General features: G+C 35.4%; 3 protein-coding genes across 6 annotated transcripts in view; 1 reads left to right on the top strand and 2 right to left on the bottom strand.

Moving 5' to 3' along the window:
• The window catches only part of LOC120632382 (transcription factor kayak), a 77686-nt gene extending 77039 nt beyond the window's left edge, over positions 1–647 (bottom strand). Inside the window, exon 1 of the mRNA XM_039902242.1 lies at positions 360–647. Within this exon, the coding sequence (XP_039758176.1) occupies positions 360–491 (132 nt within the window). The 5' untranslated portion in view covers positions 492–647. The remainder of the gene's footprint in view (positions 1–359) is intronic.
• A 1134-nt stretch (positions 648–1781) lies between these two features.
• Positions 1782–27285, top strand: part of LOC120631918 (transcription factor IIIB 90 kDa subunit) — a 71721-nt gene continuing 46217 nt past the window's right edge. Inside the window, exons 1-3 of the mRNA XM_039901612.1 lie at positions 1782–2253; positions 2948–3172; positions 4993–5097. Coding sequence (XP_039757546.1) covers positions 2043–2253; positions 2948–3172; positions 4993–5097 — 541 coding nt within the window. The 5' untranslated portion in view covers positions 1782–2042. The remainder of the gene's footprint in view (positions 2254–2947; positions 3173–4992; positions 5098–27285) is intronic.
• LOC120631919 (BTB/POZ domain-containing protein 6) lies at positions 6401–22156 on the bottom strand. 4 transcript variants are annotated; one of them, XM_039901616.1, is made up of 7 exons: positions 21909–22156; positions 14798–14970; positions 9789–10067; positions 9111–9258; positions 8808–9024; positions 7909–8274; positions 6401–7832 (listed from the first exon to the last, which is right to left on the bottom strand). In XM_039901616.1, the coding sequence occupies exons 1-7, from the start codon at positions 22013–22015 to the stop codon at positions 7338–7340; spliced, it is 1785 nt and encodes a 594-aa protein (XP_039757550.1). In that variant the 5' UTR covers positions 22016–22156; the 3' UTR covers positions 6401–7337. The 4 variants fall into 4 exon arrangements, with proteins under 4 accessions (XP_039757550.1, XP_039757549.1, XP_039757552.1 ...); XM_039901615.1 differs by having other exon boundaries at positions 9789–10070; XM_039901618.1 differs by lacking the exons at positions 14798–14970; positions 21909–22156 and adding an exon at positions 10567–10765.

The following is a 27285-nucleotide window of genomic DNA, read 5'->3' on the forward strand; positions in this document are numbered from 1 at the left end:
CTTCCAAAACAGATAGGAGAATCATCATTATGTTTATATAAGTGCCGTCATTGTAGACCTACGTGAAATAAGTTTATTAGTTGTGTTAAGTCGACACAACATTGAAACATCGTTAGATATTTCCAAGCTACTTGACACTGGCAAAGTACATTGTGCTGTTTTGGCACTACGAAAAGCCATAAATCAAAAGAAGAAGAAGATCGTTAGATCTTGATAACTGGTGAGATAATAACTTTTAAAAAATAAAGTTATTCTATTTTTAAATTACCTGTGTGTTGTCACTTGTCTGAGTTAAGTATCTAGCTATATCCTAAAATTGTAAAGAAATTCGAATTTAGAATGTAGTAATGTAGACTTACTGTGAGGAGGGATCTCGAGGTCGGAGCTGTTGATACAAAATCATTTGTAGAGGACCCTTGCGAAGACTGACTATCGCAGGAAAAGTCAGAGTGGTTGGAATGACTGTCACTCATTTCTAGCTTCATCGTCATTGAATTGTCCAAAAAATATCACAAACAGTTTACGTAAGTTTTCCAAGATCGCGCAAATTATTATCACATCACAACTTTTTATCTATCGCAATCAAACTACGTTCTATAATCAATTTGACAGTTCATTGATGACAGAAATAACAAAATAAAGCAAAGGAAATTAAACATGAACGAGAGCACAACAATGATGACTCATCACTGCAGTTTACACGGTGACGTCGTCGACTCTTTGGGGATGCCCTTCTCCTGAGAAATTTCTAAGATTTTTATTACGAAATGTCCTAACCGCCTGCATATAACTTTGACAAAAGCACTTTTTTTAAATAAAGCGTTAGACTTCGGCCTTTAACAATTTGAAGGGTGATCTCATCGTCTATATGGAGATATGGCGTGATATTTAACCAATAGGAGGCTTGCTTTTCTGTGACGTCATATAATCTAAAGAGAATAAAAATATTGGAATTTGGAATTCTGTAGTACTTGATTTCGATTTACGATAATACCATGATTGTCCGCAACTTTTTCTGCATTTCCCAATTTTCATAAAACACGTATTCTAAAGTTTGTTTTAATGAATGATTCATATTGGAGTTGATTTACATAATCTTATTAAAATAGGAATCCCTTAAGAGATTGATTTTATGAACCCTGTGTGAGCAACGAGCAAAAGGAAAAGATAGATTTTATATTTTGCTCGAGGTCTAGGATTTGATTTCCGGGTCGGGTCAATAAAAAATTAAGTTAATGATACAATAATTAGTTTAAGGAGTGTACGGGAAACACATTCTTTTTTATTTACCTTCGCTTAAGGTTACATTTTATATTTTCTTATCTCTTACTACTAATATAATATACTTACTATTAAAAAATAATAACATACGAGGAGAAATATTTAGGAAAAAGAAAGGAATAAAGAAGGAGGAAGTTATTTAGACCTCAGCGTAAAAAAGATTCGGATGGAATAAGAATAAAAATAGGTAGTTATTTAATTTAAAGTTTCATGTTTTGCATGATTAGTGGACAATAATTACTTGACTGTTTTTTTACTTTGCTGTATTTCGAAGTTTATCTGTATATCTCCACGAAAACGTATAATGCTGTTTTATTCTGCTTAAACTGGAACGTCTAGGTTGTCTGTGGAAGCTAGCAAGCTAGTATCCACAACCGTCCCGCAAGTTAAAGAAAGACAAGTTACTGTGGTTCGTCTATAGAATGTGGAGCTCTATGGTCTAAGGTAATGCCATTTTGACAATGACAGTTTATTTTGCACTGACGGAAGACGTCGCTGTCTGAAATTCTGAATTGAATCGTTCGCCCGTCTAGCCTAAAGTTGAATATGAGGAATTTGAGTACCAACTTGTTACCGCTATTTACGAAATTATAACAAAAAATATTACTATTTAATTGCAATCAAAACACTGTTTACCCTGATATTTTTCGGTACCCTAATAGATAAAATTTATTCTCTTTAAATTCTCTGTTGTACTGTAAAAAATACTTTCATTTTTGCGAGCACTGTTTACATCGCACTAAAGTTTTTGTGGTGAAGTCATGGGAAAGAAGTGTAACCATTGCGGGTCTTCAGAGATTGAAGTAGACCCTGCTAGAGGTGACGCTGTATGCACAAACTGTGGTTCAGTGTTGGAAGATAACATTATAGTTGCTGAGATAGAATTCCAGGAAAACACACATGGTGGATCTTCTGCGATCGGTCAGTTCGTTTCAGCGGAGACTAAAGGAGGTGCTTCTGGGTTTGGAAGAGGTAGATACATTATATTGTCATAATAAGTAAGTTTCTCTTGTTGACAGAAAGATAAGATATGAATCAAAGTACTTTGTTTTGATTGCAGCATTCATACATGCATACCTAATGCAATTTTAGTCGAAGGGTTTTCTGAATTTTAAGATTACTTGTTAATTCGTGGCTCAATGGTCTATTAGGAATTACGTTTAATTGAAAAACACTAATCTTGGGGTTTATAATTTTAGTAAATATAAGTTAGTTTTGATTTTACATAGCCACTGATTTAACATTCAAGTTGCTAGGGTTCATATAGATTGTGGTGGAGGCTTTTGCGGTAATTGTTGAGCTAGTTGTAGAGCACCATCTCATGTGACTTAGTACCAGGTCTTGAAACCCCTGAAAACCCTGGTTTAGAAATCATTATAGTGCAGGTTTCTGTTTCCTTTATTTTACTGGTTAAATTAAGAAATCATTTCTTTATTGATTTTGCCCAACTATCAAGCCTTGATGATGAGCTATTTACTATGTAAACGTTTGAAATTTTTAAAGTTGGGCATTAACTGGTTTATTATGAGAATGTCCTCTAGAAAATGTATTATCAATGAACTTGTTTAAAAAAAAAATCTTAATTTAAAATTAAATTAAATCCAGTGTTTTGATGAGCACTTGAATTTACAAGGTTGTTTATCATTATTTGTTTTCCATCTTACAGCTTTCCACGCTGGCATTGGGCAAGAATCTAGGGAAATCACACTAAGAAAAGCAAGAGATGGCATTACATTACTGTGCCAGCAGTTGCGTCTCAACCAACAGTGCATTGACATTGCATGCAATTTCTTCAAAATGGCTCTAACAAGACATCTAACCATTGGTCGACATGCCTCACTCACACAGGCTGCATGTGTCTACATGACATGCAGAACAGAAGGAACTGCCCGTATCCTTTTTGAACATTATTTATTTACCAAGTCAAGAAGTGAACCTTTGTGGTGCCTTTTGCACCCAATCTATCCTAATTCCATGTTTATTAATTCCTACAGTACAGGGGAAGCGGTGATAGCACATTGGGTAGGATCTCAACTTCACTTGACTCAAGCTATGTGCATGTTATGTAATTAAAATATCACTTGCCTCAATGGTGAAGGAAAACATCTTGCCTGAGTTCTTCATAATGTTCTCAAAAGGTGTCTAGAGTCCACCAATCTGCACTGGGCCAGCGTGTTGGACTACAGCCTTACAACCCATGCTCTGTAGTGGGCTCTTAATGGGTTGATGTAATTAGTGGTATTAGTCTGACAATATTCCCAGCGATTATTTTTTAATATTGTATTGTAGCGTTACAAAAATCCTGCATCGCGCTAGCGAAGTGTTCACGAAGAATAGCTATATATACAACTTCCAAAAATGAATGTTCGGACCTCTGTCCCCGAGCACGATCACCCGCTCGGAGGAAGATCTTCCTATTGTTACGGTCGAGCGTTTCACCATAGCTCCCGTACAGTATCATCCTACCCTTTCTAGCCATTGCAACAGTAATTGAGTTAAAAAAGTTATAAACTTGTTAAATAAATTGAATGGGCATATGTTATGTGCAGGACCAGTTCAAGAATAAAATAAGAAAACGAAAAGGCACAAAATATTTATAAAATTCTTAAATTCATATTTCAAAAATTGATTTTTTTTGTAGGCTGTATCAGGCACTCATGAAGGTTTCATATTTATATTTATACATATGTTACTATTATTGTGAGGTGGGGTTCCAAACTGAACTTCTAAGAATTGTGAGCACAATAAACTTAGCTGAGTAAATTTGCCGGTCGTAACTCGTAACTCGTGTGTGTAAAATAGTAGTGCTTTATGAATGCGAGACGTGGAAGAACACAGTTCATTTGACACGCGTTCTCCAGGTATTTGTTAAGCGCTGCCTACGACTTATTTTAGAAATATTTTGGCCAGACACGAAACTACCATAACAATGGCGCAGAAGATTTACCTGGAGCAAAATTAAGCGCGTGGCCACAGACAGGTGGCAATGGAGAAGTGTTGTGTCTGCCCTTTGCCCCAAAGGGGGGACGTAGGACACAAAGAAGAACTCCTACTTAATATGATAATATTCTAGTTCAAGAATCGCGTACTCGTATATGTAAACTAGCCTTTCGTTCCCACGGACACCTAATAACCCTAAAATATATATGTATTTGATTGCGCGGTATTTTTTTAAATCGACTGTAAAGCAGTATTTTTAGTGAACATAGTATACCTAGTAGTATTACGGATGATAGGTTTAGCTGCTCGTTAGCTTTTTTCTTCTGGCTTGCTTTACAAATACCATTGTTCCAGGCTGAATTACTACTATCACTGAAATAAAATATAGCCTATTTTACTCGATAGTGCAATTTTCAGTGTGCCCAATTTTATAACTACATCTACCTATTCGATCGCGTGTACGTTAAATGTGATTGGCATGAATACGAAAAAGCGCCATCTAGTTTCCCAGCAATGTAACTAGACTCTTTCGATTCAATACAAATCTTATTGGATAACCACACGATCAAGTGGGTCATACTAGGCCCTCTGTAAGCGAAATATGTTTTTATAATCAGTTTACTAGATTTAAAAATCAAGTATTTCTTATTGATATTAAGTTCTTATAACCTAAATACAAAATGTGAAAGAACTTTTCTAAAAATTGGTTTTTTAAACGCCATGATTTTTGAGTTGTCATTAAAGCATATTATTCTTAACCAACAATATCAGATCTCTTGATAGATGTGAGTGACGCTATCCAGATGTGCTGCTACCAACTTGGGCGGACTTACTTCAAGCTGTCGCGTGCACTCTGCATAAACATCCCGCCAACTGGTAAGTTCTAGTTGATAATTAATTTATTGATAAACGACTAAGACATCGGCAGGTATCTTTGCATAGTTCGAGTCCATAGAGGACTGAAGTGTATCAATAACGCAGTTGTGTTTATATCAAAATACCCACCTTTTTTAATTGTTTCTTGAGAAATCAATAATAATTATTAGCGCATTTCTAAAAATCCTGATTAATTTAATAAAATATCTGGCAAATATGAATTAATAGTTATTAAAAGTTTAATTATTTACACACTTCATAAAATTACTGTAACATTATATTTCATCCACTCGGAAACTAATAATTATGGAAAAACAGACATTAGTCGTCGTTTCTCAACTAAATATCACGCTAGGAATTTCCAAAGCGACAGGAGTAGAATTTATTGGCCGGTGTATATGCCAGCGAGGTTTTGTATGTAGGTACATCTTTTTCTTTTCTGTACCCAATATAAAGTTCGAGTCCCGGACGGACCACTAACTTTTTGGAGTTACGTGCGTTTTAAATTTAAGCAATTTAAAATCCCTTGCTTCAATGGTGAAGGAAATTATCTTGAGGAAACCTGCTTGCCTGAGAGTTCTCCATAACGTTCTCAGGGGCGTGCAAAGCCGGGGGGGGGTCCCACTCCCACTATTATTATAAAATAATAAATTAGTATCGACGTTTTCCAAGTATGTTTATTAATTATTACAAATTTGAAAAATGTACTGTACACCGGCAGGAGAATTTGCATTTTACATTTATAATTTTTTTCTGTTTTGCTTTTGATGTGAATAAAAGTTTGTTGAATAATATATAATAAATACGAATATTAATCATAAAGGCAAGTTAAAGTAAAATTCAAATGAAAAAATTATGTAGATAAACGAAAGGAAGCGGAACGAAAGATACTATTTTTCATCACGCGAAGTGTTTGGGTAATTTTGTCCTGTACCTATTTATAATAAAGGATCTTGCCATTTGTTCGACGAGGGTACCACATCAAGTAGGGAAAAACATTTTCTGTCATAGTCAACATACATAACCTTTCACTACGGCATGGCATGGGCACTTCGATGCGAAGCGTAGTTTGTGTAATGTGACTGATGAATATTTTTATGAAAAATATACATAAATACTTATTATATACATATAAACACCCAGATGCTGAAAGTTTATTACACATTATTCCTGTTTTCAGTTTTATCCCACAAGAAAAGAAAGGTTTACACATTTTGCTGAATAAACATTAATCACTAGGTATTTCTATTAAGTTAGGAAAAAAAAAGGATTCTTCTTTATTTTCTTAATAATAAGGGTCTAATTACTGTTACTAATTAGTTTTATTTTCTAAATTATAACTGCTTCATTGGTCTCGTTGTTAGCATGTCCAAAATTAATAATCATTATTATAATCTTCAGATCGTAGGTTGTTCAGATTTGGCTTTAGTGTAAGTTTACATGTAAATTAATGTCACATCCACATTAGCTTCAATAATGTTAGTTTCGATCAATCCCCAACTAGTTTATGTTACTCCAAAGTTTAATATTGGCTATATAAGTTATGTTTAACTTCTGGGTCGAATTTCTACAACATCTCGACACAATACAAGACAATCTACATTTTTAGGTTTTTCGTTTTTCTGTAATAACATTCTCAGTACAATCCTGGGAATAGGAAAATGTCCATTTCCATTGGAGAGCTCGTGAAGTATTCGGTCCCAGTTATAATCTCAAATGAAGTACAACTTACGTTTTATAATCATCGTTCAAAGCTTACGAACTCATATTGGTGCAGAGAATCTATGTTCTAAATGGCGGTCTTTGCTCAGGTATGGGAAATTATTAGGCTGAGAATAATGATGATTCAATACTATTTTTTGGGTCCTTTTTTATCTCTCACTGCATAGACCTCTCTGCTAAAATCAGATTGTATATCGTTATGAACTAAATAAAACAAAATATTAAGCTATTTAAATTTATTGCAGTGAACTTGAAGACCTATATTATAAATTTTCTAAATCTACTTACTAGAGAGCTTTTACAACACCCATATCACATTCTTAAGGTACTTCTATCCTTTTTCAACAATATACACAGGATTTTTATACTCAACAAAATAATTTAACATGGGAATGATTTATATTATAAATAAACCTTTATAAATATTTAGACATCCTGGCCTAGAGTTCCAATTAGAAATGCCATTTGTTGTATTATAATGAATAATAGTTTAGAGGTTTCAGTCTACTCATCAGTTGTCAGTCCTCATTAGAATTTGTGTTAGTCATGGAAGTGTTGACAGTCGGTCCATAGTAAATAAGTTCTGGAATCTGACCACCTTGCACGCCTGTTCCGTTTGTACTCTCCGAGGAACAATGAAATTGGAATGTCACTGTGCCCATGTACACTTCACTCAGTCCTTCTTGACCAAAATAACTTAATTCACTCCCATCTAGTATAGCTGAAGCTGTGTAAAAACATTCAGGCTCAATTTGTATGGGGTTTTCAAAGTACACATGGAATGTGTTACTTGATCCGTCAGAGAAGAATTTTGTATTATTCTCAGCTAACACTCGTCCTAATCGTTTTAACTCGATCTTCACATTGTAATCTGCTGCACCATTTGATGATCCATAGAGTCCAAAACCAACTACGAATATTCTTTTATCAACACAGAATTGTATTGAATCACATCTTCCTCTGTATCGCCACTGGTTACTTCTGTATGCACATGATTGAAATCTGTGGCAAATCTATAACAAAACAAACATTATTTTTAATGGGAACAAATATTTAATACAGTACTGATAATAATAAAGTTTTAATTACCTGAGCTTTGAGTCCAGCTCTTGCTTTAATAGGATAGGATAATAGTGGCTTACTCGCTGCAGTAAAGTGTAGAAATATATCTATAGTTTCTTGAGGTGTGAGTATGCCTAGTTGGGCTGCACTATTTGCAAACTCCTCTAATGTCATTGTTGGGAATCTGATTAGATATATGGCACTGCCAAGCATGGCTCTTTTGTTTGCTGGAGTCACATCAGTCTCTCTACGCAAACATTCAGCATGAGCCCAAGCTAATGCTGCTTCAAATAAATTTATTTCCTTGCAATTAAGCGTCTCTCTTGCCAACACTGATTCAAGAGTAGATACATCAATGTCAACAAAACCTTCTGATGTGAGGGCCATCTCAGCCTACAATAAAAATATTAATGTGAGTTTGTGATTCAAATAAAACTGCAATACAATTTGTTCAATAATTTATTTACATATTCAATCGTAAATAAAAATCTTACAATGTCCTTATATCATTTAAATCAATCAACAGACATTACATGCTTCATATTATACATGCAAATAATACAACTACACAAAATGTATTGCAGTCAATCTACATTAACACAATTTAAATATTCAATGCATACTATCTATTGTTTTCAAATTTCATAAATGACTAGATTTATATACAGACACTTAAACTGGAATAAAACTGAGACTTTCACTCTTAAACCTAAATCACAACCAAAAATGAGTATAACATTGTCTTTATAATAATTTGTGTATGGAAGTTAATTGCATAAATTGTGCAAATTATCATTTGATAACTCTTTGCTTTCGGGACTTGAGAAGTTGCGACTGGAAGATTCAGAAAGATCCATGAATAAACTACTATAGGATGACGATGGCTCAAGGCAGACTGTTGCTAGGTTTTCTGTCGACTCACATACCTGTGCATCAATAACTTCCCAGCACCTCTGCATTAATTCTGGCTCCTCAAACAAACGCGATTGGCTTAGGAGCAAGCATGCATTTTTGGCTGTCAGACTTGTTTCCAAGTAGTTCACACAGGCTCTTGCTAGGTGTGGCACTATATATTTCTTAGCAACATACAATGTTGATAGTACTGTATCTGCCTCTAATTGAATTTCATCACAATATAAATACCTGTTAAGAAAAAAGAACACCTTGCTTAGTAAATATATTGTTGAGGGTTAAAACATATAGAATACTTTTTTATTTACTGCACTTACTTGAGTAATATGAGGAATGCAGATGGCTCAACGTCTGGTACCTCTATTTCTTGTTTACACTCTGCCAAGCCTCCATAGAACATGGCGTAAAATACTGAACTACCAGTTGCCAAAACATATTTATGAGCTGGTATTACTTGTGTGTGCCCTGGAAATTAAATAAAAAGTACTTTATATATCACCTAAGAATAAATAGTTAATTATGGGTATTATTTGATTATTTGCATTCATAGAAACTTACAATAATAAAGGGTCTAAAGTTAAATATTGCACTGAATTATAAATTATTAGCCCTTATAGGTCAGCAAGTTTGAATATAATCTGAACGAGATCTGCATACAAAATAATGAGTAATATCTAAAAGTTACGACACATGTTTGTGTATTAACTATTGTAAAGTTAAAGAGTTGGTTTGTATGTTTTAATGCAATAAAAACCCCCTTTAATGAGGTAAGTTATGATTTTATTATATATATTACAAGGCACTTAGTATTTAAAGGCTTAATTAATATTTATTGTGACAATATTTTCTCCTTATGATATTTAAAAACAGCAACTACAAAAAATTTGTGCAAGAGGTCAAAGTATTCTAAACCAGTAATTGGTTGGTTACTGACGTAAAGCCTGTTCATAAGGTTTATATTTCTTCTGTATTGTAAGTACTGAGAAAATCTTTACCTGGGCCCCCTACTATAAATGTGATATCAGCCATTAACTGATTGTTAAACATTGCTGCATTACGTTCACGGACTGTAGGTTTTGTGGCTTGCCAGTTGGGGTCTAAGGTTGCTGTTCCAGGAGGAGGTGCAGGTGAGAGAGTGGGTGATGGAGCCGAACTGGTTGACCCACATGGAGAAGGTGGGCCACTGTAACATTGTGACACCTGAGTCCCTGTCTCACGTTGTGATATTGTGTGTGGAGGCGACAATGATAATCCTCCGCCATTATTGATGTTTTCTGCTGTAAAAAACAAAGATAGATATTACTGGCTGAAATTAAAAAAAGATTTCAGTGCTTGTATTTTTATGATTTACATTTTGTTGCAAGGTTGAAGGATTGTAAGCAAAACTACAAGGGTAGTAGAGGCACCATGTGAGTTATTTGAATAAAAATATTACGCCAATAATATCATAGTTAAATAGGCCTGATAAGTATTTTATGAACAGCAGTCAGACACTCTGGATGGATAGTGCATCTTCTGACGATAATAAAAATTCAGCGGGTTAAAACGCGAAATTAATATGTATGTATGTATATTAGCTGTATTAAACTTATGAAATAATATATTATGTCTATTGGAATAGATAAAACACTTAAAAGATACCTAGCGGAAAAACTCTCGGATCAATGCTAAATAACCAGTTTCTGTAATTATTCCTATAAAAAATACGTGACCAAAATACTACACAGTTCGTACAACGCGAATAAATCAATATTTACAAATTCCTATCCTTACCATTCATCCAAGCATTAGTTAGAGCTACCGACATGCTATCTCGAGTCTCTGTCGGTCTTTTCGGAGGTTTAGATACTATTCTTGAACACAAATTGGACATTTTGTTTACCTATCCACTATTATTTGCAATTTGAAAAAGGTAAACTAAAACACCTGAGCACTAAACAAAACGTCGCGCAGCCATTTTGTCAGAGCCCAGACGCTTACTGTCGGTGTTGCCAACACAAAAATGTTAAATCCTACCGACTTGGGTTTTCCCTCATAACAAAACTGCAAATTGATAGATTTCTTTATGACCATAATAAAAATAAATTATGTAACATTAAAAGAAGCGTAATAATATCTATCTTTGCCAAATTGGTTTGAAAAAGGTGAAGTTTTTCAGGTGACTTTGATGATGATGTTGAAGAAAAAGACTATGAGGATAAAAACACAATTTTTTGTAGTTATTGAAGTGCTTGGGTACGGAAGAACATTTTGTTATGAATTATTACTAAACTAAATAAATAATGAAACAACTTGATACCAATCTACGATTAAATAAAATAATATTCCCATGAGAAGTGCATAAATCGAAGCACCTAAGCCCGTCACTAATTCTTTGTTGCATTTATTGCTATAAAATCGTCAATAACAACTAGACTGTTTTCCAACTGTGACTTTGCTCGCTTGGAACTAACAATTTATCCTGAAAACTTTGAAACCTAAAACCGCAAGCATCGGCACATATTAATATTTCAAATATTACCGCTAATCACCGGAAGCATCTTTTTTTATTTGATACATCTTTTTTCTATTTGATAGTCCAACTTGTATAGCTGAAAAGTCGCGGGAAAGCTCTAGTAATCCCTATTTTATAAATGCATAAGACGTGTGTTTGTTTATTTGTTTTCTTTTGTCTTTTTTCACGGTCTAACTAAGCAACCAATCGACTTGATTTTTGGCATTGAGTTAGTTGAAATGACGGAATCCCACGGATTTGTAAAACACCGCGATAATTGCAGAGAAAGAAAGCGGGTATCAGCTGCTACAATGAAAAAAAAAATAACTTTGTTCCAAACAAATACTTTTTTTTAACCTATAGACCAATTCGACGTTGGCTTCCGCCATGCGGAGGCCAAAGCCTCAAAGCAATCTTAATTTATTTTAGTGCAAAATCGACTTGCATTGTTAACCAACTGGAATGATAACAGCTTGCGTCCTTTCAGCGGTCCTCAAACCAGTTGTAACAAACAGTGGCAACCTTGGCTGCAACCAGTTTTAGTCTCAAAGCAAACGGTTACCTTTTGTCTTAAAAAAATTAACAATGATTGACAGCTCCCTGCATGGCGCAACGGTTAGCGCTGTGAATTTAAGTTCGACGTCACGGGTTCGATTCCCGGCAGTGGTATTTGTAAATTCTGAAATTTGTCTGGTCTGGTTGGAGGCTTTGGCCATGGCTAGTTACAAACGACACCCTAACGACAAAGTCAAAGTCAAGATCTTTATTATATGCTAAATGTATTTGAGTATATTAGTTTATGTATTAGTATTTAGTTATTCGTATGTATTTATTTTATACTTTCTACCACCTGCAGTTACTTCTCCTCTTTTTTTCCTAATTCTAAGGTTACCTGGCAGAGATCGCTACTAAGCGATAAGGCCGCCTTTTGTATTCTACTTCTATTTTTATGCTTCTTTTTTTTCTTGTATAATTCTTAAAGTGGTGTACAAATAAAGAGTTATAATAATAATAAAGTCGTGCCGCTAAGCGATGTAGTGTTTCGGAGTGATGTCACGTACAAACTGATTCGGAGTATGGCTACCGTACTCCCTAACAGGTTAGCCTGCTGCTATCTTAGACTCCATGATCGTTTACCACCTGGTGAGATTGCACTCAAGGGCTAACTTGGAGTGGAATTTAAAAAAAACACTGTTTTATTGTTGTTTCTAGAGCCATAGTAGACTGAGGCTTAGTTGTTAGATGTTATCTGTGGCTTAGTGCCAAAGCCATAGATAACACACGGATCGCTGATAACTGGGGCATCCATTAATTACGTGAGATGTCTAGGGAATGAAAGGGATTATGGCGATCCTTAAGGACGTTGGAAGGACCAAAAAGTATCTTTATAAATATTTATCGATACTTACAATTACATGATATCGACTTGGCGATCTCCCGCAGTGGTGAGCGCTGTAACCGTATAAGAGGGAGGTCCCCTATATATCTTAATTCTCAAAGCCCAAATACCAAGTTGTACGGATGTAAATTGAAAAGATGACGGACTTTCTTAAAAACTATTATCCCCCGGATTATTATTGCTTTATCTCCTTTGGGGTGTAAATTTAAAAAATATTTTGTTAGTTGTTATTTAGGTACGTTTTAAGGAAACCTACAGTCAAAATTTCCAGTGGTTTTGGCTATGCGTTGATATATCAGTCAGTCAGGAATTCTAACTTAACTAAATGCACAATACTACATTTAGATATTATTAATTCTGAGGTGGTACGAAGTTCGCCAGGTCAGCTAGTTTTTTTTTTTTCAAATAACTCCAATTATTATTAAAATACTCGGAAATAAATAATAGTTTAAAAAAAACTAAAAAACACGCTTTTTATAGAAAACCGAACTATAAAATAGAAATAAAATTTTAATAAATTTAAATTAAGAATAGTATTAAAAAATTTCAATAAATATAAATAATAGTGTAAATAAAAAAAAATGTTTTATTGTAAAAAAGCATGGGGTGCATGGTGTCAATAGCTATAAATATTTTATTGACAGACATGAGTAGAGTGATTAAAATTTTGATAATATCTTAAACAGCATCCCACGTTTTTTTTAAATAAAATATTTTTTTTTATTCACACTGTTATTAATTAATATTTGTTGAAATTTTTAACACTATTCTGAATTTAAATTTATTAAAATTTATTTTCTATTTTTTAGTTGGGTTTTCTTTTTATTCTCTACTTTTTAGTTTGGTTTATTTTAAACTGTTATTTGATCTAATCTACTATCAATTCCGTGATAACTCTTAAGTAACTGTAATTATTTTAATTATTAATGTGTACGGTAAGAGCCCCATTACCCGATCAGGAATCTATATTAAGACGTAAGTAGGTACCATAACAGTCCCTACGCGGGTGCTGCTAAGCTGAGTGCCCGATCTGAGTGTCTCTCGAAATGAAAGTTCTAAATATTATTTAAAACAGCCCATTAAAAAGTAATAGCTAACGCCCTCTACCATCTAGTAGCTTAATGTTTTCTGTGGAATTAGTATTTTACCTTAGATTTCGCTGTTAGGTACGCGAACGCCATCTGTTGGTAACGCCATAGGTTTTTTACATTCGGGTCTAGAATCTAGACCCATCTAGACTCTAGATGGTGCTTTAGTAATTTTAATTAATAGTTCGAAAAAAATAAAAAAACCTTATTTTTTTAATTGAAAATTGGAATAAACTTCTCAAATTAGGTCCTCGATATGTCTACAAAGTTTGAACGAAATCTGACCGTTTAAAGTGGGTCAAAACAACGTCCAAAGAAGTCTGTTACAAACATACATTTTTTTTTTTTTTTTTTTTGTCGTGGTGGAAAAGCTTTATGGCTACCTCTGTCCTTTTGGGCAGGACAGAGGTTATGTGGGACTCGTTTACCCGAACTAAAAACCACCACGGCATGTCCCTCTCGTTGGATTTATTGGACGTCCGGGGAACCCGTTGTACACTTCCCAGACGTCTACCAACAACCCCAGCTGATTGCCAGGGCTACTAAGCAAAGGAGGAGGTGATCAGGACAGCTTGACCCCCCCCCTCAGACAGCAGGGAGACTCGTATAGGGACGGGTAGCTAGCCCAATAACTACCCGCCGCCTCCCAGGGCAAGCAGACGTGCGGCATATTCCCGCCGTCTCCTTCCCCCCCGTCTACGCCGGATGTGCGTTTAAAGCTTCTTCACGCATCCGCTCCGCGGCCTCCTTCTGCGAGATAACTTCTTCGCAAAAGTCAACCACAGCTTCCCAAGACCTCTCGCTGCTCAGCATGGCAAATACAACGCTGGACAGCGAGAGGTCCCCGCTGTTACAAACATACATACAAACATACAGGTAAAGCTAATAAAAGCGTGTTAAAAAAGGAGAAGGTCGAGTAAAATCTCACGAAATCTCAATGGATACTCTTTTAGAATTTATAGGTAAGAAATGACTATACTCAGAGCTACTAGGTATGTCACGAATTGAATAAGTAGATATTACCTTGCACTAAAGGTCTAGCCCGTTGCACAACGTTGTTACGTCGCCTGTGAACACGATGCGAGGTCTCTTGGCAGTTCAGTTCTGCAAAACGCCCGTCTTCGTCGATGAGGCTCTCGAAAAAGTCTACGCTGCTATTCATCGATGACCGGGAGTGAAACGCATACCAGAATACCCTGCAGGATGAATTATAGAATGAATTAGTCAAATCACTGGCAGTTTCGAAGAATGACATCGCGCCCGCCTGCCTTAAACATATGTAAAGGTAAAGATTCGTTTTTTTAGAAAAAAAACCCAAGCAAGCAAGCTGCAATCGGAAGATTTAATAACCTATAAGAAAAAACTAAATTAATTACAAAAATACTTGGAATTAATAATGAAAAGGTTAAATATATACTTTATATTAGCTACTGCTCGCGAGTTCGTCTGCGTTTATTATGGGTTTTTAAAAATCACGCAGGAAACCTTCATTTTACCCCCATATAATGTTTCTTATGGCCGTCTCCAGGATGCAAACTATTTTTCACAAATTGCGCGGTGACAGCCTAGTGAGCGGGATCTCGGCTGTACTTTCTGACGGCCGAGTTCGAACCCCGACACGCACCTTTAACATGTTGATCGTTAGTTTAAGAACTAAACACTGTTAAGTTAAGTTTAAGGAAAACGTCTTGAGGAAGCTTAAGAGTTCTCCTTAATGTTCACAAAGGCGTGTGAAGTCCACCAATCCGCATTGGGTCAACGTGATGGACAACGGCCTAAACCCTTCTCACTGAGACTAGTGCCAGGCCCGGTATTGGGTTACCAGTCAGATGATGATGCCAGTCAGGGAAACAAAATGTATATCTCTCTTTTTGTATTTATTAATATTATAAATTCTAATGATTTGTTTTTATTATAAATTTTTAATCGTGTAAAATGTTATTTGGAGTTTTTTTGACAATAAGGCTCTAAGCTAGAAGACGCATTGGTGGTTAGGTTTTGACCGGGGTCTTCGCAAAAACTGGCAAACTCCCAAAGGCGTCACAATAAAAAAAAGTTTGGAAAGTCCTGGCTATAGATTAAAAATAATTGAGTACATCGCACAAATTATTGCGTACCTATTTAAAGTTCTTGATCCACAGAGCCAAGAGAAGGGCTCATTGTAAAGTTTAATTACATTACCATCATAGCATATAAAAAAGTTACAACAACTTATATTGACAAAAAAGGAAAGACTTCAAATAAGAGTAAATATCTCATCCAAACGGTCACGCATAATCACGGTGCCTAAAACGCTCGCGCTCTTTCCCTTATGCAGGCCGATTCTGGATCTCAGTTGACAACAAATTTAGCTAGCCACTGTGGAAAGATGCCACCAAATAACCTCTTAAATCCAAATTTTCAGAATGCAAAACTTAATTTTCCAAGTGAGTTCGTATCAACTCGGTTAGCAGGTACATTTACGTGATGTATACTATATACAATAAGGGTATGGGCGTTATTTGATAGTAAATTTCAATTTCAATTTCAACATGAAAATACATAATGTCATGAGTACATTTGTAATACAAAATTGAATAAAAATGTAATTATATAATGTAACGTATGTATTAAAAGTTTGGGAGCTATTTTTTATATATATCAGCGAGATATTTTTAATATAATTTCCACAGTTGCTAGTTAAATTTGGTGTCAAATGAGATACAGAATAGCAGTCCAGCCTTGCATTAATTACAGCAGGATTGAAAGGCTCTTTTGGGCTAAATAAGCGCAAACTGCTATGTCACTAAATGCACGGATCAGTTTTTTATTAGCTTCACTTGTATGTATGTTTGTAACCGACTTTTTTTTTAAACATACTGTTCAGAAAATATTTCGTGCCTGATGACCATGAACACGTCTCAGACGCAAGCGCTTCAAATACATCTTTAGGTACACGGAGATATTCACAAGTGACCGACTACTTACGGCGTGTCGCTTAGGGTGCAGTGCTGCTAAATATATGCATATTATGTACCAACATTCAGGCAAATAAATGATATATTATTGTAATTATTTTTAAGAATAAAATCGAAAGAACTTAAACAATTAGTATATTACTAATTGTTAAAAAAAACCAAATATTTAATATATGTAGTTTCTTGTTAGCTGGCCATATTTCTGACCTGGTATTCCGCTGTGCAAGATTCAGTAAAATTCCCTCGATAGAAAAAAAAACGTGTGTGTACTTATGTACACGCGTTACAAGTTATAATGCTTTGGCGTAACAAGATAAAAATCTTTTCAAAAATTTTATCTTTCGTCTTATTCTACGTTTGTAGAAAAAACGCCACTAACAATAGTAAAAAGGGATTGTTTGGTTTATTGAAAGTCAAGTTCATGGTTTCGGTTTTTTGAAACAGTGTGCGCGCGCATCGTAAAAATTTACTCTCACCATTTTTCCCTAACGCGCCAAAAGAACTATAACTTAACTAAATATTTAAACTTAGCTACTTCGACATTCAATAACGATCAGAATAAGAAAGATGGGACAAACAGAAATAAGAGAATAAAATAAAGTTTATTTACATGTATCCAATTTTTTTTTTGTAATTTTTTATTCCTCCACAAGTTGGCCTTTGACTACGCACCTGGTAAGATATTTAAAATTCCCAAACTGCCCCTGCCGGAAATCGTACCCGGGACTTCCCAGTTACGAGACCATAGCACTCACCACTGAGCCAGGAAGTCTATTATGACCATTTCGTAACAGACATACATTTGCTTAATTTGCATAGATTTATATTTAAATTTCGTGCAAAAAGTAGATTTGTAAATGTAATGCAGCAAAAAGCAGGTTTCACTAAAGTTCATTGCATACTGCTGCAAATGGTTAACCGGTTGAAAGGACCTTTCAATGTTAAGTAAGTAGGTGCTTATAACTAAACATTAAATTTGGATATCCACAGAACAGTTTTGCGGATCTTATTAACGATTTCAAAATTTCTGTTTCGTCCGCAGCGGTAAAAATAAGTAGCCTAGAGAATTTGGTATTTAGTAGGTTATTAAGAAGATAATGGTATTTAAATGAAAAGTTTCTTTAAGTGACACGCTTGATGACATGCGTCCAATTCGTAGAGAGATCAACCAAGGCTGCGTTTACCGGTACTTTGGGACCCAACGTCCATTGACTCTCCGAGTTATTTCGGATGATTGCGGTTTGCGAAAAACCGTCTGAATCAGTTAAGACCGTGTAGCTTTTTGATTAGTAGAAAAGCGATGTTTTCCTATTGCCCTACGAAATAATTTACTATGTCCAGTTTATACGGCATTTATTATTATTTTTTATTTTTCTATTCAAAAAACAGTCAGCAGGGTTCGTTTCTAGGCAGAAGTATTTTTCTAAAAATTTCAGATTTTTCTCTGGCCTGTTGTGGTGGAAGGCTTCGGTCGTAACTATTTACTATCCTACTGACATAAATGCGGCGCTAAGAAATTTGGATTCGTGACGGTGATGTGTAGAAACCGATAGCAGGGGTATGGGATTAACATAGCTAGCTTCCTTAACCCTAATTGGTCAGCGTGTTACCAATTAGGGCTGTCAAGGGCTAACGGCGATGGCATAAAAAGTAATAGTACAAAAAAAACTGCTTACGCCATTCTGATTAACATGACAAATGCGAGTGGCTTAGCTATTGTGACACCGGCTACTTTTATTACCAAATTTGCTAAAATTGGGCACTTAAATATCTTGTGTCTTTTTGATAAAGAATAGTAACCTCGCACTAAACTCGCACGAAGCGATTTGGATCTTCTTTTCGTATACGCGTGGCTGTGGTTTGGAACGCCCTCCCAAGTTCTATGTTTCCGCATTCTGACAACCTGGGTATCTTTAAAACAAGAGTGAATATGCATCTTCTAGGTAAGCGCATTCCATCTAATCCCACATCTACACTTCCCATCAGGTGAGATAGTGGTCAAGCGTTAGCGTACGTTTTTTTTACGTTAATGACTGTGGACTTAACATAACGAAACTTTGCATAAGGACAAGTTGAATTCTGGAGACGCAAGAGTCATCATCATCATTATATCAACCGATAGACGTCCACTGCTGGACATAGGTCTTTTGTAGGAAGTTCCAAGCTACTTGCGACGCGCTTAATGTCGTCTGTCCACCTCATTGGGGGTTGCGGGGGCAGCGTTGGTCGACCCCCAACGACGCACGAGTGTGTTACATTTAACCCGGTTCAAATAAAACAAATGGTTGTTGCTGGTTCAAAAAAAACCGAAACAAACGCGGACGAAGTCGCGCGCAATAGTGAGCGGGTCACATAAACGGGTCATGAGCCTTTAAGAAGTTGTTTCGAAATCTCAGACTGACACTTCAATTGTATTTATTTGTATGTAGGTACATTCATGCTAACAGGTTTGCATCTTGTGCAAAAAGTAGGTTGCCAAATGGAATCCAGTATGAAGTGGCAATAAATTTGATCGCAGATTGCCGCAAGACTCAAGACTGTCATCAGACGCGCTATATTCATTTCGTATACGTTTTTCTTCGAATCAGAAGAGGCACCTTCACACCTACCTAAATAACAGCTACTGGAACCAAATACAACCCCTAATCAAAACAAATCTTTAACAAAACTTCTGGTCGAATCTCATTAGTTATGTGCGAAAATAAGCTTTTTAGAAAAGGAACTAGGGATAAGGTTTTGGTCTGTCTTTAGAAGTCTACGTTCAGCGGAAGGTTTCTGGCCAACCGAGTACGGAGGCAAGCCCAGGAAAAGAGAAGAAGGTTTTTGCCGTGACGAGTTACCACCGAACGCCGGCGTTCAATGCTTAAATTGAATTTAAGAAAGAGATAAAAACGTTCAGTTGTTTGGTCAACAGACATATGCAACAGTACCCTTAGTTATTAGGATTTGTACGTTCCCAATCGAAGGTCGGATTCGATTATCGATACTAACATCAAGAGTAAATTGAAATTATATGCGGGTTGTAAGGCCCAAATTTATTTAAACTTCTACAGCATGCGCTCTTGTAAAACAAGCAACAGTATTTGCGACTGAAACGATTAACATTTTGCTTTAATTTAACTGTGTTTCGATACTCGCAAACCACTACGATTGCGAGCGAGCAAATCTTACACTTACTTAACGGTCAGTAGCCTTATTAGGTATAAGATTTGATCGTTCGCAATAGAGAAATTATTTTTGCATATCAACACTGCACCGACCTAATGTGGTCTTGTACTTCACATTTTAATTTTACAAACGTCCTGCCAAAAACCCTAGCCGAAGAGTTGAGGCAAATTTTAGCTTAATCAATATTAATAAGATTATTTTTTAGTCTGATGTTCAAGTTTTACGATACTCGCAAGCGACTTCTCGATTGCTAGAAAGTAAATCTTGTACTAAGGGTACCTACTGGGCTACTGGAAATAAACACGATCGTGTCGTACGGATATCATTCACCTTTCCAGTAAATACCTCAAAATGCGTGTTTAAAGAAATGTAACGCATTGCATGCTATTTAATGTCTTGAAACAGTCTGAGATTAACTTTACAAAGAGCTACTTTAATTTTTTGGGTTCTGTAACTCGTAATATCGATTTAGGTTAAAGTAAGTTATAATGAATGTTGTGAAAATGCCAAAATCCAATCTGAATAAAGAAATACTAATGTCAGTCTTACAAGACTTCGTTGTGAGATAAGGCAGAGGTCGACCTGCCCGGTAAAGTAGCGCCAGCTACTGGTTGATATTATGTTTTCAAAGCCACCAGGAACCTATTGAAATAATTACACAAAATTTCATTAAAATCGGTCCAGCCATTTAGAAGGAGTTCTTTAGTCTCTCTAAAACCGATTTTAATGAAATTTTGTACGTGGAAGTCTAGGGAAAATTTTAAACGTCGAGAAAAATTCTAATAAGCATTATCCTTCTGGATATAAATATTAAAGTAATATTTATAGCCGACCCGTTTTAAAGCATTGTCCTTGGGTCTCAGCTCTAGGAGAGGACCCCTGTTCCCAGAACTAGGATATGGATGAATATTATCCGGTCCGAAATTATTATCCGATATTATAATGGCATATTCGACATTAATAGCGAAGATTATCTCAAATTACCACGCGAAACAGACAAATAATTTTCATACGGAACTCCTTACGCGATACTGACTCACTCTTAATTATTTATTTTTCACTTTTACTCTCGCCTACGGTCGAGTGAATTTTGGGTCAAGCTGATCACCGATTTACACTTAGCACAGTATTTAAGTCAGACTATATTATGCGATGGTCTGCCATCACCACTCCCATAATACGGTTCAGAATACGGTTGTCACCAGCCCTCGTCTTTCCGCGGTTAACGTACGAGGCGATAGAGGGAATATAACGATGATCAGGCAGTAGCTTCCTCTGTGTTGCTACTACCTTCTACTAAGATCACAAACTCATCTACCGTTAGCGTAAGCGTGGTGATTATGGGCAAACCCTTCAGTTGGTCGAGACCTTTAGTCCAGCAGTACACTGTTAGTATTGATAATATGCCGGTCTCACAACGGGCCAAGGAGAGAGCTGTGCTCGGAGTATCCATATGATACAAGAACTACGGTATCCAATAAAACCGACTATCTTGACATATCTAGCAAATATTAATCGAAGCATCTAAACTAAGTAGTTCTATGTTTTGTAAAGCTTAATTTCTTTATCAGTATAGTAAAGACCTCCCTGGCGCAACGGCGAGTGCTGTATTTTTAAGTGGGAGGTCCCGGGTTAAACCCCTACTGGGCAAATTCGGAAAATAATTTTGCAATTTTCTCTGGCCTGGTCTGGTTTGAGGCTTCGGCCGTGGCTAGTTACCGACAAAGATGTGCCGCCAAGCGATGAAGCGCTCCTTTATGATGCTGTGTAGGAACCGATTATCTTAGACTGCATCACCACCAGAGAGATTAGACTAATTGATTTGAAAAGTAAAAACAATTGTAAGAAACGTCAAAGAATAATAACATATGTGCGTACATACATACACAAATGATTTTATTTTTAAATTTTTAATGCGAAAAAAGCTTCCAATACCCAATAACTTCTTGTTTTATTCTTAACTTTTCACTCTTACTATTTATTCCTTTTTAAAAATGTATCAAACGTACCTATAAATAAAAAATACTAAATCCGCTTTAGTAAAGACCCAACGCAGGAATACTTTTCCCAATATAACAGGCAATTTCCTAGGCGACCGTGTAGCTCTCCCCTTCATTTCATCCTTTAACACTAGTAGCGAACATATCCAGTATAAATTGTCACACAACACATCACATCACCAAACGTTTGAATATATAGAACACTAGAGTTCGAACGCGGCTTGAATGTAGGTACTATGCGCGTGCGCATATAATCTCGACTGAGAAGTCGAGGACCGTGCTCCACCGTCCGTACTAGAACGTCTCTTACGCAAGCTCGGCATGACACACCTGTCTCCAGCTGGGCAAAGTGAACCGCGAAAGTGCATGATGTCACACTTTTATCTTTATAATATGTAACTTTTAACTGTAATACTATTACTTTGAACACGGCTTTATCAGTACAGTTGCGTTTGAATGTCGTATTTTTTTATGTGTAAACATCGCAGTTATTACTTAAGAGTTAGCCGGTAATATAAAAAATGCCAGCGTGTTAAGATATATCTTATATCATTATATATTGTTGTAGGTAGTGTACTGCGTGAGTAAACACTTTTGAAATTTAAATACGTTTTCTTAAATTAAAAAACGTTCTATAGGCCGATTTTTTAAATGAACTGTTAACGAAGATCGTTTGTACTCCTTTTAAAATAAAGCACTTATTGTAATGACAATTTTACCGTACTTATATTAAATTAAATAGGAATTAATGTTTCATGCTCAAAATAGTGAAAAATTAAACATATTAATGAAATATAGAAATCGAATAAACAGCTTATCTGTATCAGTATCTTTAGTAATAAATGAAATACTTTTTTTATCTGTCATTTTGAAATAACTGCTCAATATTAAGTTTATGTTTTGATTTTATCGTAACCAAAGTAGGGGCAGGTTGAATCATAACCCAAATAGACGAATTTAAAGTAGTTTTACTGGACTGACATTTGGAACGGCTGAATTAATTTGACGCCACTTCCACAAGCAGAGGTCTATAACCCGGGAAAAGCCTGAAGAGGTCTATAACCCGGGAAAAGCCTGAATTGTTTAACACGGATCTTTTTGTTGGTTGGAAGAAGACAGAATGTGTAGATTTTACTTTAAATAGAAAATAGATTAAATCTACGCGCTATTGCGTGGAACCAGTTGCGTGCACTTCATACATGCACAAAAGCACAGCCTACCCTAAAATTGATATATTGCTCGTAAAGGAGGAGAATTTATGCCATTTCATCCAATTTGTATGCATACCCTGGTAAGAAACCCGGTGCACTGCGTAGAACTGATCGTTTAAAACTAGTTAAAGTTGACAATCATCCCCAGCCTCCCAATGTCATTATTGATTGAAGGATTTACAGATTAGTAGCACAATGTTTTAATGCGCGTTGGCGGGCTTGAAAGATTATAATAATCCTTACTAATATTATAAATCTGAACTGTGTTTGTTTGTTCACGCCCGGTAGGTAGGTGAAAGTACGGAGAGTACACTAGGTAAACAAACGATTTCAGAGGTTTTGTAACAAACCGTAAAGACGCTGACGAAGAACGCCTACAACAGCTAGTAAATAATAAATGCCTATATTTCAAGCTGAATACCGATAAGAAAAATATAAAACAAATAAATATTTCTAAAAGACTCCCATAAAATAAATGAAATAAAATAATATTACAATTAAAATTATGATTGCAATAAAATTAAAAAATAAAAAACAGGTTAAAATTACAAATAATAAATAATAATATTCCTATTGTCATCTTACGTTAGTGATATAAGCCAGCACTGACTTACCCGTCAGAAAAATTACAAACAAAAATATAATATTGTAAAAACATCGCATTAAATCAATGAAATAAAATAATATTACAATTAAAATTATGATTGCATTTAAATTAAAATAAAATATGAGGTTCAAATTACAAATAATAAATAATAATATTCCTATTGTCATCTTACGTTAGTAATATAAGCCAGCACCGACTTACCCGTTAAAAAAAATTTCAAACAAAAATATAATATTGTAAAAATATCGCATAAAATCAATGAAATAAAATAATATTACAATTAAAATTATGATTGCAATTAAATTAAAATAAAATATGAGGTTCAAATTACAAATAATAAATAATAATATTCCTATTGTCATCATACGTTAGTGATATAAGCCAGCACCGACTTGCCACGGCTTAACGTGCCCTCCGAGGCCATAGCAATTAATCCTCATTATGCAATTGGTTATTCCTACCCATCTTGATGTCTCTACAATTAAGAATTGCCTTGAGCTAAGGCAAAAGCGTAGTTAGTGCGATGGAATGCGTTTTTTACAATCCCAAAGGTAAGCGGCGGTTAGAGCTTCGAACTCCCTTTCGGGGTGACCGTGTTCGAGTCCCAGCACGCAAAACTCGGAGTTATGTGCGTTTTTAATGTAATAAATTTAAAATAAAACTAGCTTTAGCGGTGAACGAAAACATCGAGAGGAAATTTGCAAGCCTGAAATTTTCGCCGCACTTCGCCAGCGTGGTGTACTATGGACTGAGCCCTCCTCATTCTGAGAGGGATCCCGGGCCCTAGATTGTATTTGATAAGCGAGGCTGGACTACTATAAATATATATCTTTTCCATATTTATAAATATACATATAATAAAAGTGTGTGTCAGCTCCCACGCACGACTGGAGTTTACTAAGAGAGGAGTAAGTACGATTGTCTAAACATACGCAAAAAGAGTTTATTTAACTGAATAAAGATTAATATGATATGGTATATTAAAAATCATGTGCAATTTATTCACACACGGCGGAAGTGTAACTTCTTAAAAGTAGCCTACGGGAGATTGAGGTGGATGTAGAGTATCAGAACTATTAGGATAAATGTTGTGTTTATTATTTAGTTTCCTTGGTAACTAGAATAGTTACCTAAATAAATAAATAAAATGTTTTCTATCTCACTCAATCCTATACATTTATCTAGATATCATTCGGTTTCCTTGGTAACTTAAATAGGAAAAATAAGATAATTAAACGTAAGCGACGTTGCATGTTTGCCCATCACAGTTGCCGGGCATGCAACGTCGCAAAGCGAAAATGTAACGAGGTCATTCATCAGTAGATTTTACTCCTCACATTTTTCTCATGCCGGGCGCCTTATATATGAAAATCGATTCTTCAGGAGTAAACTCCAAAAATATACTACGACAATACACACATCGCCATCTAGCCCCCAAAGTAAGCGTAGCTTGTATTATGGGTACTAAGATGACTGATGAATATTTTTATGAACAATATGTATAGGTACTTATAATATACCGATTAACACCCAGACACTGAAAAACCTACATTTTCAACACACCAACATTTTCGATTTCGATTTCGTGGATTCGATTACCAACAACTGAAAAATATCGTTTTATACAACTTGGACTATCGGTTTGTAATCCACCACAGTTTGGACACGCCATATGGGACCCTACTACAAAGCCTCCAAGTATCATGACCAAGGGCTTGATATATTCACTGTGTTCTTTTATATTAATCCATAAGTTTAAAGAATGTGTTAAAACACATTTATTACAGCGAGGTTATTATACAATTGATGAGTTTCTTAATGACAAGGTTGCTTGGAAGCATCCGGCTCCGCTTTCATCTCTCACAAGATAGAAAAATGAATGTTAAAATATAAAATGTAAATTTTTGATGTTGGAAAAGAGCAACTGCTGAGTTTCTTGCCGGCTTCTTCTCGGTAGAATCTGCCTTCCGAACCGGTGGTAGAGTCACTACACACGGACAGACTTGACGTTTCAAAAGTGCTTGTATTAGGCCTACTTGAAATAAATGAATTTTGAATTTTATCCCCTATAACATAAAGAAGAAGAAACTTAAAGGGGACTAGATTTCAATTTAATTTTTTACAAGAAACTTTTTTTTTTTGCTTTTTGCTAGTTCCAACATAGTGCGGTGCTCAGAATACGGAAAAAGATTTTGTAACGCAAAAGATTTACCGCTTTTTGAATCGAACAACGAAAACAGAAACAAAAAATAATGACGTTAACGTTTGGATTCCTTCGATTATTATTTTGGCCTAACGAATGGGTTTCGAAGTCATTTTTGTAATTCCATTGATCTTCTATTTATAAAATAAAAACTATATAGATTTCTCTCTTCTTTTTACAACTCTTTTATACAGCTTAATTTTTTTTCTTTGTAGGTTTTTATTATTGTTTTTGTTTTTTAAGCATCCTGTTAGAAACAGTTTATTTTAGAGATGTGTGGCATTCAATTTAGGTGAGGTGAGGTATATTTTTTGGTAATAATGAATACTTTTATCGTGTTGTAGTACATATTTTTTATGTATTATCAATAGTTTTCTCAGCGCACGCCAAGTTATCTATTAGATAGGTAAAATTTTTCTACTTTTGGTCTCATTATTGCATTTTTGATAATAAATTATAGTGTATGTTACTTTGTCGTAGTTTAGCTTTCTTTTGACGAAGAGATGGTTAAAATCGGTCCAGTACTTTCGGAGCCTATTGCAAACCAACAAAAAAATATTTCCTCTTAATAATATTATAGTAGATTAATCATTAACTTGAATCTACTTTCTGCATTGCGTGGCGTCCCGCGACTGACAACTCCGACACCCTGAATTTAGCTATAAGGTTTGACAGTGTACAATTTGAATTGTCAAAGTCTGCGGGCTCTATCTATTAGTGTCTGTCTACTGCTGTTCCAAATTTAATTATGTTTATTATGTCAATTTCTTTAATTATGTAGCAATATTTTTTTGGAGATATTTAAATAAATTTTATATAACTAGATAGTGCGTTCTAATAAACTTTCAATGTATGAAATATCTATTTTCTATTGTTATTGTCGTTTTTTACAAACGTAGAATAAGGCGAAAGGTAAAATTTTTGAAAAGATTTTTATCTTGTTACGCCAAATTATAACTTTTAACGCATATACATACTCGTAAGTACACACACGTTTTTTTATTAACCCTATCGTCATACTGGGACGCAGCGAACTGTTTTATCGATATCCGTTGAAAACAACAACAGAAAAGCGTTATTTGTATTGTTTGTGTCAGATCGATGCGATTACTATGCACAATGGTCGAACGGACGCACAAGTCAATCCTGCTTAGTATGCTGCACGCGCAGGCTTCGTCGGTAAGGAGGAATAAGTATGCAGCCTCTGATCTATCGTGCGACTAGACCTGATTTTTTATTTCCGATTTAAATGGCCGCAGCGTCCTGTGCTGCAATTTCTTCCTCTTTCCTTCGCCTCCCAAGGATTAGTTACCGCTTTCTGCAACATACCCTTTTTATAGTTATAATTGACGGACAACCTTATGG

The sequence above is a fragment of the Pararge aegeria genome, chromosome 19, assembly GCF_905163445.1.
Source record: "Pararge aegeria chromosome 19, ilParAegt1.1, whole genome shotgun sequence".
Taxonomy (NCBI): domain Eukaryota; kingdom Metazoa; phylum Arthropoda; class Insecta; order Lepidoptera; family Nymphalidae; genus Pararge; species Pararge aegeria.